The sequence below is a fragment of the Heptranchias perlo genome, chromosome 2 (assembly GCF_035084215.1).
Source record: "Heptranchias perlo isolate sHepPer1 chromosome 2, sHepPer1.hap1, whole genome shotgun sequence".
In the NCBI taxonomy this organism is placed as follows: domain Eukaryota; kingdom Metazoa; phylum Chordata; class Chondrichthyes; order Hexanchiformes; family Hexanchidae; genus Heptranchias; species Heptranchias perlo.
In genome coordinates, this window is record NC_090326.1 from 168,781,574 (window position 1) to 168,795,638 (window position 14,065).

At 50.1% G+C, this 14,065-nt stretch overlaps 1 protein-coding gene across 1 annotated transcript in view; it reads left to right on the forward strand.

Moving 5' to 3' along the window:
* The window catches only part of LOC137332571 (uncharacterized), a 101,521-nt gene that overhangs the window by 65,127 nt on the left and 22,329 nt on the right, over window positions 1-14,065 (forward strand). The window contains exons 16-21 of the mRNA XM_067996497.1: window positions 1,522-1,741; window positions 9,117-9,250; window positions 9,660-9,857; window positions 10,635-10,786; window positions 11,764-11,923; window positions 13,389-13,497. Of these exons, the coding sequence (XP_067852598.1) occupies window positions 1,522-1,741; window positions 9,117-9,250; window positions 9,660-9,857; window positions 10,635-10,786; window positions 11,764-11,923; window positions 13,389-13,497 (973 nt within the window). The remainder of the gene's footprint in view (window positions 1-1,521; window positions 1,742-9,116; window positions 9,251-9,659; window positions 9,858-10,634; window positions 10,787-11,763; window positions 11,924-13,388; window positions 13,498-14,065) is intronic.

A 14,065-nucleotide genomic window follows, 5' to 3' on the forward strand; every position in this document is an offset into this window, starting at 1 on the left:
CTGTGTGCGGGGTGTTTGGGGGAGGGGATTATTCAGGTTCCATTCCAGAGACTTGAATCCATAATCCAGGCCGACCACTCCCAGAGCAGTACCGAGGGAGTGCTGCGTTGTTGGAGGTGCTGTCTTTCAGATGAGATGTTAACCGAGGCCCCGTCTGCCCTGAGGTGAACATAAAAGATCTCATGGCACTATTCAAAAAAGAGCAGGGGAGTTCTCCCCAGTGTCCTGGCCAATATTTATCCCTCAACCCATATCACTGAAAACAGATTATCTGGTCATTTATCTCATTGCTGTTTGTGGGACCTTGCTGTCCCCAAATTGGCTGCCACATTTCCCTACATTACGCTCCCAGGGCAGGTACAGCATGGGTTAGATACAGAGTAAAGCTCCCTCTACACTGTCCCATCAAACACTCCCAGGGCAGGTACAGCACGGGTTAGATACAGAGTAAAGCTCCCTCTACACTGTCCCATCAAACACTCCCAGGGCAGGTACAGCACAGGTTAGATACAGAGTAAAGCTCCCTCTACACTGTCCCATCAAACACGCCCAGGGCAGGTACAGCACAGGTTAGATACAGAGTAAAGCTCCCTCTACACCGTCCCATCAAACACTCCCAGGGCAGGTACAGCACAGGTTAGATACAGAGTAAAACTCCCTCTACACTGTGCCATCAAACACTCCCAGGGCAGGTACAGCACAGGTTAGATACAGAGTAAAGCTCCCTCTACACTGTCCCATCAAACACTCCCAGGGCAGGTACAGCACGGATTAGATACAGAGTAAAGCTCCCTCTACACTGTCCCAACAATGTACCTAAGCCCAATTTGCAAGTAGCGCCCTTTATTGGACTGCTGTGCTATCTTCCATTTCCCAATCCAGCCCATCCCATGAGATTGACACAGTGGTCTCAGGCTCGTGCCATGAATTTCAATCGTGAGCTGGGATGAGTCGGTGAAACCCTTGCAGCCAGCTGAAGAGTCTGCGGATCGAAACCCGTGATGGCTCAGTGGGTAAATTAACCATTTGATATGGTTCTGAGCAGTACAGAAAAGGATGATCACAAGTTGTATCTCTGCTTTTGTGCTGATTTATCAGATCCCAGCTAGAACAGCTCTTGGGCTGCGATGACTAGACTGAGTGCCCAGACTAGTGAGGCTCAAATCAGCCAGAGTTCCTGCTCCTGATCACTATCCTGCGGGAAAGTGAGTGTGTCTGGATACCATCCAAAACTCTGCTGCCTGTATCCTAACTTGCACCAAGTCCCGTTCACCCATCACCCCCTGTGCTCACTGACCTACATTGGTTCCTGGGTCCGGAATGCCTCGATTTTAAAATTCTCATCCTCACTCTCCCTATCTCTGTGACCTCTAGCCCTATAACCCTCTGCGCTCCTCCATCACTTGAAGGTGCTTCTAACCTGACTCATTGCCTTTCTCCACCCCTGGATGCTCTGCCCACCTCAGTGCTTGATCCCCAGGGACTCTGATCTAAACACTGTTTGTTTTGAGTTGTGTTTAGGATCTGAAGCGCCAAGCAAAGACCGAAGTGACGGACTCTGATGATGAAGTGGAGGAGAGCAGCGACGAAGACGAAGATGGGGTTCCCTCTCCGTCTGCTGGAGGGGCCGATCCCGACAAGCTCCCTGTGTTCACAGTCAGTTCCACCGAGTATCTGAAACTGCAGGGCAAGCTGCTGCGTGATGGACCCCCTCAGGTGTTCAGCAGTATCAAGGACACAGGTTCAAACCTTTCCTACATCTTTCTCCTCCCCCAAAACTGATATATGGAAGGGCGGGGGCAGTGGTGGTGAGGGGGCGGGGGTCGGGGAAGGCATTAGGAATCGAGGCCCCTCCCAGCCTTGGGCCATATACAGACCTAACGTCCCGCCCCCCCCCCCCCCCCCCCAAACGACAGTGTGGCCACTTGCCTCGGTTGGTAGCCCACTCCCCTTCTGAGTCAGAAGGGTTCAAACCCCGTTCCAGGACTTGAGCATATCATAGAATCATGCAGCATGGAAGGGGGCCATTCGGCCCATCGTGCCTGTGCTAGCTCTTTGAAAGAGCTATCCAGTTAGTGCCACTCCCTCTGCTCTTTCCCCAGAGTCCTGCAAGTTTCTCTTTTTCAAGTATTTACCTGTCTCCCCTTTGAAAGTTACGATTGAGTCTGCTTCCCCCGCTCTGCAGTGACGTTGTGAGGGAGTGCTGCACTGTCGGAGGAGCCGTCTTTCAGGTGGGATGTTAAACCGAGGCCCCGTTTGCCTGTTGAGATGAAGGTTGTAGATCCCATGGTGCTATTCCAAGAGGAGTAAGGAGCTCTCCCCGTTTCTTGGACAATATTCATCCCTCAACCAACACAACCAAAAATAGACTTAGGAACATGGGAACAGGAGTAGGCCATTCAGCCCCTCGTGCCTGCTCTGCCATTTGATAAGATCATGGCTGATCTGTGATCTCGCTCCATATACCTGCCTTTGGCCCATATCCCCTAATACCTTTGGTTGCCAATAAGCTATCTGTCTCACATTTAAATTCAGCAATTGAGCTGGTATCAATTGCCGTTTGCGGAAGAGAGTTTCAAACTTCTACCACCCTTTGTGTGTAGAAATGTTTTCTAATCTCACTCCTGAAAGGTCTCGCTCTAATTTTTAGACTGTGCCCCCTACTCCTAGAATCCCCAACCAGTGGCAATAGTTTCCCTCTATCCACCCTATCTGTTCCCCTTAATATCTTATAAACTTCGATCAGATCACCCCTTAACCTTCGAAACTCCAGAGAATACAACCACAATTTATGTAATCTCTCCTCATAACTTAACCCTCGAAGTCCGGATATCATTCTAGTAAACCTATGCTGTACTCCCTCCAAGGCCAATATGTCCTTCCGAAGGTGCGGTGCCCAGAACTGCTCACAGTACTCCAGGTGCGGTCCAACCAGCGTTTTGTATAGCTGCAGCATAACTTCTGCCTCCTCGTACTCTAGTCCTCTAGATATAAAGGCCAGCATTCCATTAGCCTTCTTGATCATTTTCTGCATCTGTTCATAACACTTCAATGATCTATGCACCTGAACCCCTAAGTCCCTTTGGACATCCACAGTTTTTAACTTTTTATCATTTAGAAAGTACCCTGTTCTATCCTTTCTTGATCCAAAGTGGATGACCTCACATTTGCCACAGTATTGCCCATTCACCTAATCTATCAATATCCCTTTGTAGGAACATAGGAACAGGAGTAGGCCATTCTGCTCCTCGTGCCTGCTCCGCCGTTTGATAAGATCATGGCCGATCTGTGATCTAACTCCATATACCTGCCATTGGCCCATATCCCTTAATACCTTTGGTTGCCAAAAAGCTATCTATCTCACATTTAAATTTAGCAATTGAGCTAGTATCAATTGCCGTTTGCGGAAGAGAGTTCCAAACTTCTACAACCCTTTGTGTGCAGAAATGTTTTCTAATCTCGCTCCTGAAAGGTCTGGCTCTAATTTTTAGACTGTGTCCCCAACTCCTAAAATCCCCAACCAGCGGAAATAGTGTCTCTCTATCCACCCTATCTGTTCCCCTTTGCGTCGACAATCAGTTTGTACTCGGGATCAGATTCCACTGGTCCCGTGACTTCAGAAGTCTTTCGCTGCTGCCCGATGTAGTCTCCCATCTTGGAAATAATCTCCACAAACAGCTTGCTGTCCTGCAGCTTGGCGATACTCTTCACCGAGTCGATGTTGTGGTCCAGCTGCATCTCCTCCTCCACCACGTCAGTGGGCTCCACCCCTTCCTCATCGCCGTAGGCTCCATCCTCCTCCTTGGCAGCCTCCTCCAGGTGGGCCAAGAGCTCGTCGGCGAGAGACTTGGTCAATCCAACGTTCCAAACCCAACTGTCGCCAACCGACAGCCGCTGTAATTTTATAAGAAATAGGAGCAGGAGTAGGCCAATCGGCCCTTCGAGCCTGCTCCGCCATTTAATAAGATCATGGCTGATCTGATCCTAACCTCAAATCTAAATTCCTGTCCAATTTTCATCGACACTGCTTACAATGCCACCAATCTTTGTGTCATCGGCAAACTTAGATATGAGACTTTCTATGCCTTCATCTAAGTTGTTAATAAATATTGTGAATAATTGAGGCCCCAAGACAGATCCCTGCCGGACTCCACTAGTCACATCCTGCCAATGTGAGTACCTACCCATTATCCCTACTCTCTGTTGCCTTTCGCTCAGCCAACTTCCTAACCAAGTCCGTACTTTTCCCTTGATTCCATGGGCTTCTATCTTCGCTAACAGTCTTTGATGTGGGACCTTATCAAATGCCTTCTGGAAGTCCATATAAATAACATCCATTGACATTCCCCTGTCCAGTTCTTCAGTCACCTCTTCAAAAAATTCATTCAGGTTTGACAGGCACGACCTACCTTTCACAAATCCATGCTGGCTCTCTCTGATTAACTGAAAATTCTCGAGGTGTTCAGTCACCCTATCCTTAATTATAGACTCCAGCATTTTCCCCACAACAGATGCTAGGCTAATTGGTCTATAATTCCCCGGTTTCCCGCTCTCTCCTTTCTTAAAAAGCGGAGTGACGTGCGATTTTCTAATCGAGGGACAGTTCCTGAATCTAGAGAACTTTGAAAGATTATAGTTAGGGCATCTGCAATGTGCTCACCTACTTCCTTTAAAACCCTGGGATGGAAACCATCTGGTCCTGGGGATTTGTCACTCTTTAGTGCTATTATTTTCTTCATTACTGTTGCTTTACTTATGTTAATTTTATCGAGTCCCTGTCCCCGATTCAATATTAGTTTTCTTGGGATTTCCGGCATGCTATCCTCTTTTTCTACAGTAAATACTGACGCAAAGTAATTATTCAACATGTCTGCCATTTCCCCATTGTCAATGACAATATCCCCACTTTCAGTTTTTAAGGGGCCAACACTGCTCCTGACCGCCCTCTTTTTCCTAATATAACTATAAAAGTTCTTTGTATTGGTTTTGATATCCCTTCCAAGTTTCTTTTCATGCTCTCTTTTTGTAGCTCTTACTATCTGTTTTGTGACCCTTTATTGATCTTTGTATCTTTCCCATTCGCCAGGATCTGTGCCAATTTTTTACCTTTTTGTATGCCCTTTCTTTATGTCTTATACTGTCCCTTACCTTTTTAGTTGTCCATGGCTTTTTTTTTGGCAAGTAAAGTTCTTGCCCCTCAGGCGTCTTAACCGATTCTGTACCACGTTAAATGTTTCTTTAAACATTTCCCACTGATCATCAGTCGTTTTACCCATTAACAGATTTGCCCAGTTTACTTTGGACAGTCTCTGTCTCATCCCATTGAAGTCGGCCTTACCCAAGTCTAGAATCTTAGCAGCTGATTCATTTTTTTCCCTTTCAAACACTACATTGAACTCAATCATGTTATGATCGCTATTGGATAGATGTTCACGCACAGTTAAGCTGTTAACTAAATCTGGTTCATTACTCATTACTAAATCTAGTATGGCTTGCCCCCTTATTGCCTCTAGGACATACTGTTGTAGAAAACTATCCCGGACACACTCAAGAAATTCACTACCTTTCTGACAGTTGCTGGTCTGCTTTTCCCAATCTGTGTGAAGGTTAAAGTCCCCCATTAAGACCACTGCCTTTCTTACACGCTTGTCTAATCTCTGCATTTATACAATCTAGCACTTCAGAGCTGCTGCCAGGGCTCCTGTACACAACTCCCACTATAGTCTTAGATCCTTTCCTATTTCTCAATTCAACCCATAAGGTCTCTGTTGGCTGCTTACCCCTTGTTATATCCCCCTTTATCATTGAAGTGATTTCATCTCTAATCATTAAGGCGACTCCTCCCCCTCTTCCATTTTCCCTGTCTCTCCTGTAGACCTTATAACCCGGTATATTTAGTTCCCAATCCTGACCATCCTGCAACCATGTCTCAGTAATAGCTATCATGTCATACCCTCCAATTTGAACTTGAATCTGTAGTTCATTTAATTTATTCCTTATACTCCATGCATTTGTATATGGAACTCTTAGTTGGGCCACAGACCCTAGCCTGACTTTCAGCTTTGATGCTGGGTTAATTGCTTTATGCCTTCTAGTTTTCACTTTATCTGTAGTGCCTAAAGTACGCTTTCTTTCTGCTGCTTTATGCTTTTCCCTTTCACTTGTTCTTGAACAACTGTTTGTACTATTTGTATTGTAAATTTCCCCTGTCTACCCCTGTCTTGCTGCTCTCAACTTTATTCCCTTTTGACTCCCCGCTCAGGTTCCCATCCCCCTGCAACTGTAGTTTAAACCTTCCCCAACAGCACTATCAAACACTCCCGCGAGGACGTCGGTCCCGGTTCTCCTCTGGTGTAACCCGTCCCGCTTGTACAGGTCCCACCTTCCCCAGAACCGGTCCCAATGTCCCAGGAATCTAAATCCCTCCCTCCTACACCATTCCTGCAGCCACACATTCATCTGGTCTATTCTCCTGTTCCTATACTCACCAGCACGTGGCACTGGAAGTGATCCTGAGATCACTACCTTTGAGGTCCTTACTGGTGATTTGTCTCATTGCTATTGGTGGGATCTTGCTGAGTGCAAAATGGCTGCCGCCTTAGCCAGTGAATGCATTTAAAGGTTGTGCCTTCAGCCGACTTGTCTCACCCTCTAGAATTTGCCCATCCCTAATTGCCCTTGAGAAGGTGGTGGTGAGCTGCCGCCTTGAACCGCTGCAGTCCGTGTGGTGAAGGTTCTCTCACCGTGCTGTTAGCTACGGAGTTCTAGAAAGTGTGTGACTTGGAGGGGAACGTGCAGGTGGTGTTGTTCCCTGGCGCCTGCTGCTCTTGTCCTTCTAGTGGTAGAGGATACAGCAAAGGCTATGGGCCCCGACAACATCCCAGCTGTAGTGCTGAAGACTTGTGCTCCAGAACTAGCTGCGCCTCTAGCCAAGCTGTTCCAGTACAGCTACAACACTGGCATCTACCCGACAATGTGGAAAATTGCCCAGGTATGTCCTGTCCACAAAAAGCAGGACGAATCCAATCCGGCCAATTGCCGCCCCATCAGTCTACTCTCAATCATCAGCAAAGTGATGGAAGGTGTCGTGGACAGTGCTATCAAGCGGCACTTACTCACCAATAACCTGCTCACCGATGCTCAGTTTGGGTTCCGCCAGGACCACTCGGCTCCAGACCTCATTACAGCCTTGGTCCAAACATGGACAAAAGAGCTGAATTCCAGAGGTGAGGTGCGAGTGACTGCCCTTGACATCAAGGCAGCATTTGACCGAGTGTGGCACCAAGGAGCCCTAGTAAAATTGAAGTCAATGGGAATCAGGGGGAAAACTCTCCAGTGGCTGGAGTCATACCTAGCACAAAGGAAGATGGTAGTGGTTGTTGGAGGCCAATCATCTCAGCCCCAGGACACTGCTGCAGGAGTTCCTCAGGGCAGTGTCCTCGGCCCAACCATCTTCAGCTGCTTCATCAATGACCTTCCCTCCATCATAAGGTCAGAAATGGGGATGTTCGCTGATGACTGCACAGTGTTCAGTTCCATTCGCAACCCCTCAAATAATGAAGCAGTCGAGCCCGCATGCAGCAAGACCTGGACAACATCCAGGCTTGGGCTGATAAGTGGCAAGTAACGTTCGCGCCAGATAAGTGCCAGGCAATGACCATCTCCAACAAGAGAGAATCTAACCACCTCCCCTTGACATTCAACGGCATTACCATTGCCGAATCCCCCACCATCAACATCCTGGGGGTCACCATTGACCAGAAACTTAACTGGACCTGCCATATAAATACTGTGGCCACGAGAGCACGTCAGAGGCTGGGTATTCTGCGGCGAGTGACTCACCTCCTGACTCCCCAAAGCCTTTCCACCATCTCCAAGGCACAAGTCAGGAGTGTGATGGAATACTCTCCACTTGCTTGAATGAGTGCAGCTCCAACAACACTCAAGAAGCTCGACACCATCCAAGATAAAGCAGCCCGCTTGATTGGCACCCCATCCACCACCCTAAACATTCACGCCCTTCACCACCGGCGCACTGTGGCTGCAGTGTGTACCATCCACAGGATGCACTGCAGCAACTCGCCAAGGCTTCTTCGACAGCACCTCCCAAACCCGCGACCTCTACCACCTAGAAGGACAAGAGCAGCAGACACATGGGAACAACACCACCTGCACGTTCCCCTCCATGTCGCACACCATCCTGACTTGGAAATATATCGCCGTTCCTTCATTGTCGCTGGGTCAAAATCCTGGAACTCCCTTCCTAACAGCACTGTGGGAGAACCGTCACCACACGGACTGCAGCGGTTCAAGAAGGCGGCTCAACACCACCTTCTCGAGGGCAATTAGGGATGGGCAATAAATGCCGGCCTCGCCAGCGATGCCCACATCCCATGAACAAATAAATAAAAAGGTCACGGGTTTGAGAGGTGCTGTTGAAGAAGCCTCAGTGAGTTGCTGCAGTGCATCCTGTAGATGGTACACACTGCAGCCACAGTGCGCCGGTGGTAGAGGGAGTGGATGTTTATACAAGTCGGAGAAATTTTGGAACATCTCATGATGGACTGGGAGGAGGGAGGCTTCTATTCATCCATGTAAGCGTGACCCATGACATTGAATGCGCTCCTCAAATGCGTTGATCTGTTGAACATCTCCATAATCTTAAGGGTGCAAGGGTAGGGAGGATGGGGGCCCGACGGGAAGGGGGATGTTTCAACAAGCCAACCCTTGTACAGAGTGTCAGTACTCTCACTGATTGCAGTTGGGAGGAGGGGTTGCTCAACCCCAAACCCTTCAGTGAAACGTGGGTGGGAGGGAGGAGGTGAAGGAGGAGGAAGGGGAAAGGGCTGTCCCTTTGCAGCTTAGTGATTGTTGCGCTACTGGGCTCTTACTGAGCCATTGAGGAGCAATGGATATTGTCTTCTTACAATGGGCAGGGTAGCTGGAATGTGCACCGGGTGGAGGGGGTCATCAGCCAAGGTCGAAAGCGACCATTTAGGCTCATGTATGAAGAACAGGGCACTTGGGTGGAGGAGGAAGGAGGTGGGGAGGGAGGCATTGCTGACAATGGTCCACAGGGTGGGTGATTCTGGTTTTCCTTCTTTGATTTCCTTCAGAGATCCCCACGGTACAGAGGTTCGTCCATCAGATCACGCTAGCACGGCGGGCGCTCGCCACTGAGGTGGTCATCCGGGACGTCGCCACCTTCGTCAGTCACGTAGTCACGTATCTGACCAACCGCAGGGCCCAGGTAAAGGCCAGGAACGGGGCGCAGGTTTACTGGTCTCTTGGGGGGGTTAGTGCGGTGCACACAGACGCTATCCCTCTCCCCACCCTGGGGATGATCCAGACTGTTTGTTGGGGGGGTGCAGGGCAGGGCAGTGTTGTGGGTGTGGAGTTGCTGCCACTGCAGTGTTACGATGGGATTACCAACTCCCTGCCCTGACTGGGCCCCTGTTCATTTAACTTAGATGCATTCTAAAAACGGGGATGAATACAGAAAGCAAAGTGCTCCACCCACCAACCCCCCCACCCCCGGTAATCCTCGATCCCTGTGTTTGTGTCCAGATACAATGTCCCTGTGTATCCTTGAGTTCTGTGTATCCCCGATCCCTGGGTTCCGGTTCACAGTACGGAAGTTCTGCTGTATCTCCCCTCAGGATGCCTCGTTCCAAGCCCAGGTTCGTGAGACGGTGCAGATCTGTCTATCGAACGTCAGAGAGTTCTTCCAGCAGACGGCCGAGGATTGTAACCGGGAAATCGGGAACTGTTTCTCATACATTGAGACGCACCTGAATTTCGGGAAGAAGTTTGCCGTGAATTGCTGTGAGGACAAAGTGCTGAGATGGGGATCGCAGGTAAGTGACCAGCATTGATTATATCAAAACGTCGTTTAACTTGAGTTTGTTTCCTCGGCAAGTGTACGAGGATGTTACTTCTACGTTCACCTTTCCCACACAAACAAAGAAGTTTCTAGCACAAAAGGAGGCCGTTCAGTCCATCATATCTGTGCCGGCTCTTTGCTAAAGCAATCCAGAACTAATCCCACTGCCCCACTCTGTCCCCATAACCCTGTATCAATCCCACTGCCCCACTCTGTCCCCATAGTCCTGTATCAATCCCACTGCCCCGCTCTGTCCCCATAACCCTGTATCAATCCCACTGCCCCGCTCTGTCCCCATAACCCTGTATCAATCCCACTGCCCCGCTCTGTCCCCATAACCCTGTATCGATCCAAAATTGTTTCCAGTGGCAGGAGGGTTGGTAACCAAAGATCACAGATTTAAGGTAATTGGCAAAAGAATCAGAGAGGAGATGAGAATTTTTTTACGCAGTGAGTTACGATGATCTGGAATTCACTGCCTGAAAGGGTGGTGGAAGCAGATTTAAAAATTAACTTTCGAAAAGGAATTGGATAAATACTTGAAGGGGAAAAATTTACAGGGCAATGGGGAAAGGGTAGGGGAGTGGGACTAATCGGATAGCTCTTTCAAAGAGCCGGCACAGGCATGATGAGCCGGATGGCGGCCTCCTGTGCTGTATGATTCTCTGTAGCCCCTGGTCCTCGGTACTTGTTTGACTCGTGTATCCCAGACGTCAACTTCTGTTTCTTCTTTCCTGTTTCTTGTGAGCAGCCTCCCAGCGGGTATCCATATCCCACATATAAGGCAACCTGCTACCGCAACGGAACGTTCACTTCCCCCAAGTGTGGAACCATTGACTTCAACCAGGAGCTGACCCTCCCCATGATCAAACCCTTAATGGTTGTCTGGAATGAGGTATTCAGGTAAATCGTCTCAGGCCCTTCCATTCTACCGGTGGGAGAGGGAAAACACAGGGTGGTGGGGGGTGGGGTGGGGTGAAGAGCGGGGTGAGGCGATGAGCTGGGCCGTGAAGCTCGAGCGTAGATAGTGACCCTCGCACGTGGCCCACTCAACCTTATGTTTGTCCTTCGCCCATGCCCTGCCTGGGGGTTGTTGGGATTGGAGGGTGCTTGCTCTCCAGCCCAGGAAGCCAAGGAGTACATGGTAAGGGAGTGTTATCCAGTCCCCCTCACAGCAAGGGGACAGTCCCTGTTGAAATAGGCTCCCCCAGGCTGGGGCCAGCTGGATGGTCTACTGGGAGGCTCTGGGGATCGAGGCCTCGGGTCAGTGACACTGGACACTCCGGGGATTGAGATCGCGGGTCATTAACACTGGGGGGGTCCGAGGATCAGTAACACTGGGGGGGTCCAAGGATCGAGACCGTGGATCAGTAACACTGGGGGGGGGTCCGAGGATCGAGACCGCGGATCAGTAACACTGGGGGGGGTCCGAGGATCGAGACCGCGGATCAGTCACACGGGGGGGGTCCGAGGATCGAGACCGCGGATCAGTAACACTGGGGGGGTCCGAGGATCGAGACCGCGGATCAGTAACACTGGGGGGGGATCCGAGGATCGAGACTGCGGATCAGTAACACTGGGGGGGTCCGAGGATCGAGACCGCAGGTCAGTAACACACTGGATAGTCCAGGGATCGAGACCTCGGGTCATTAACACTGGGGGGGGGTCCGAGGATCGAGACCACAGGTCAGTAACACACTGGACAGTCCAGGGATCATGACCTCTGGTCAGTAACACCGATGGGGGGGTTCTGGAGATCAAGACCGCTGGTCAGTAACACGGGGGGGTCCGAGGAGGGACTGTCCAGCGCAGCCCGTTGCCTATCTGACCCGTTAGTATCTGTTCTCGGTCACTGAGTGGTGCTGGTCTCCTCCCTGCAGCAAGACCATTTTGCAGCACTTGGAGAAGTTCAAGGCAGCCGTTCTGGGGAAACTCCGACACTTCTTCACCGACCTAAAGCAGCGTCTGTCACGGATTGAGCTGGACACGCGGCCCGTGGATTACATCCTGAGCCAACAGCTCCATGCAGTGGAAGCCAAGGTAAGTGATGCCAGCACGGTCCAACTGTAGTGGGCACAGAACTAGTGTCAGCACTCCCTCTCTACGTGCCTTCCGGTATCTCACCCACACACACCACCCCCCCCCGGCCCTATGGTTCCCAAAGCTCTCCTCCACTGGGATTTTCCGCACCTCATGTCAGGGTCTGTTATAGACAACACCTCCATTATTGGTGAATCAGGCGACCCCCCCCCCCCCAGGATAGTAGAAGGCAAACTGGATGGACCTAGATGGGGGGGAGGGGCCTGTGTCCTGCCTGGGGGGAAGGGGCTGTTTAGACCATGCTCCGCCTCTTGAACCTGTGGTACTGGGGGAGTTGCTCCATGAACTAGTGCGCACCAGACTCGAGCTCCCCCCTACTCCTGACGTGCTGCGATAGCTGTGTGGTTCCATTACTAGACTAATAATATAGAGATCGTGAGTTCCAATCACACCCTGACCGTTGGAGAATTTGAATTCAGTTTTTTTTTTAAAATCTGTAAATAAAAAGCTGGTCTCAGTAAAAGTGACCATGAAGCTGTCGGATTGTCATTAAAAACCCAACTGGTTCACTGATGTCCTTTAGGGAAGGAAACCTGCCGTCCTTACCCGGCCTGGGCCGATATGTGACTCCAGACCCACACCAAGGGGTGGTTGATTCTTAACTGTCCACTGAAGTGGCCGAGCAAATCACTCAGTTGTATAAAACCCGGGCAACGAGGGATGGGCAATAAATGCCGGCCTTGCCAGCAACACACACATTCTGCAAATGAATTTTTAAAAAAGAACTCCACGGTTCCAGTGGTTAAGAGTTTGGGGTGGGGGGAGAGGGTGGAGGGGCAGAAAGAGACAGATGGGGACAAGAGGGAGGGAGAGAGAGAGAGAGTGTGTGACAGTTGTGGGGGGAACGGGGCGTGTGTGGGGGGGGGGGAACGGGGCGCGTGTGTGCGGGGGGGGATCGGGGGGGGCGCCTGTGGGGAGGGAGGGGGACGGGGGGCGTGTGGGGAGGGAGGGGGACGGGGGGCGGGAATATGGTATTGAGATAGAGGATCAGCCATGATCATTTTGAATGGCGGAGCAGGCTCGAAGGGCCGAATGGCCTACTCCTGTTCCTATTTTCAATGTTACTTTCCTCTTTTTAAATAACCAATTGTCTTTATTTATCCTTCCCCCACCCCCGCAATCATTTCAGTTGAGAAATAAGACACTTATAGAGCCAATGAGAGCTTTACTCAACTCCTCACCGAGAGCAAGTTTGGAAAAAAAAAATATGAAAATTAAATGCACGCCATAGTGCTCAAACAAAATGCGTAGCCGTGGGGTTTCCATCTGAAGAAGCCATTTCCAACCTATTTCTGAGGCTCGTATCCCACCCCTTCCTCCCTTCCTCTAACCCTGTTGGCCCGAGGTCATTTTTTTCGAAGGATTGTTGGTTTAACTGAATTTTTTTTTTCTCGCGCTCTCACAGCTAGAGAACTTTATCCTGAGCCTTGTGGATGTCATTACAGCACGACAACGAAGCATCTCCAGAATATTGACCCCGGCAGTTCAGCACGAGATGACACCTGCGTACACGGGTAAATGTTCGTCTGTAAGCTCCTAATAATTCCAATGCTCTCTCAGCCGGCCTCCCTCCCATCCAAAACTCTGCTGCCCGTATCGTAACTTGCACCAAGTCCAGTTCACCCATCACCCCTGTGCTCACTGACCTACATTGGCTCCTGGTCCGGCATTGCCTCGATTTTAAAATTCTCATCCTTGTTTTCAAATCCCTCCATGGCCTCGCCCTCTCCCTATCTCTGTAACCTCCTCCAACCCTACAACCCTCCGAGATCTCTGCGCTTCTCCAATTCTGGCCTCTTGCGCATCCCCAATTTTAATCCCACCACTATTGGCGGCCGTGCCTTCAGCTGCCTGGGCCCTAAGCTCTGGAATTCACTCCCTAAACCTCTCTCCCTCTCTCCCCTCCTTTAAGACGCTCCTTAATACCTACCTCTTTGACTAAGCTTTTGGTCACCTGTCCTAATATCTCCTTATGTGGCTCGGTGTCAAATTTTGTTTGATAATCGCTCCTGTGAAGCGCCTTGGGACGTTTTACTACATTAAAGGCGCTATATAAATGAAAGTTGTTGTACATTGCCGTTC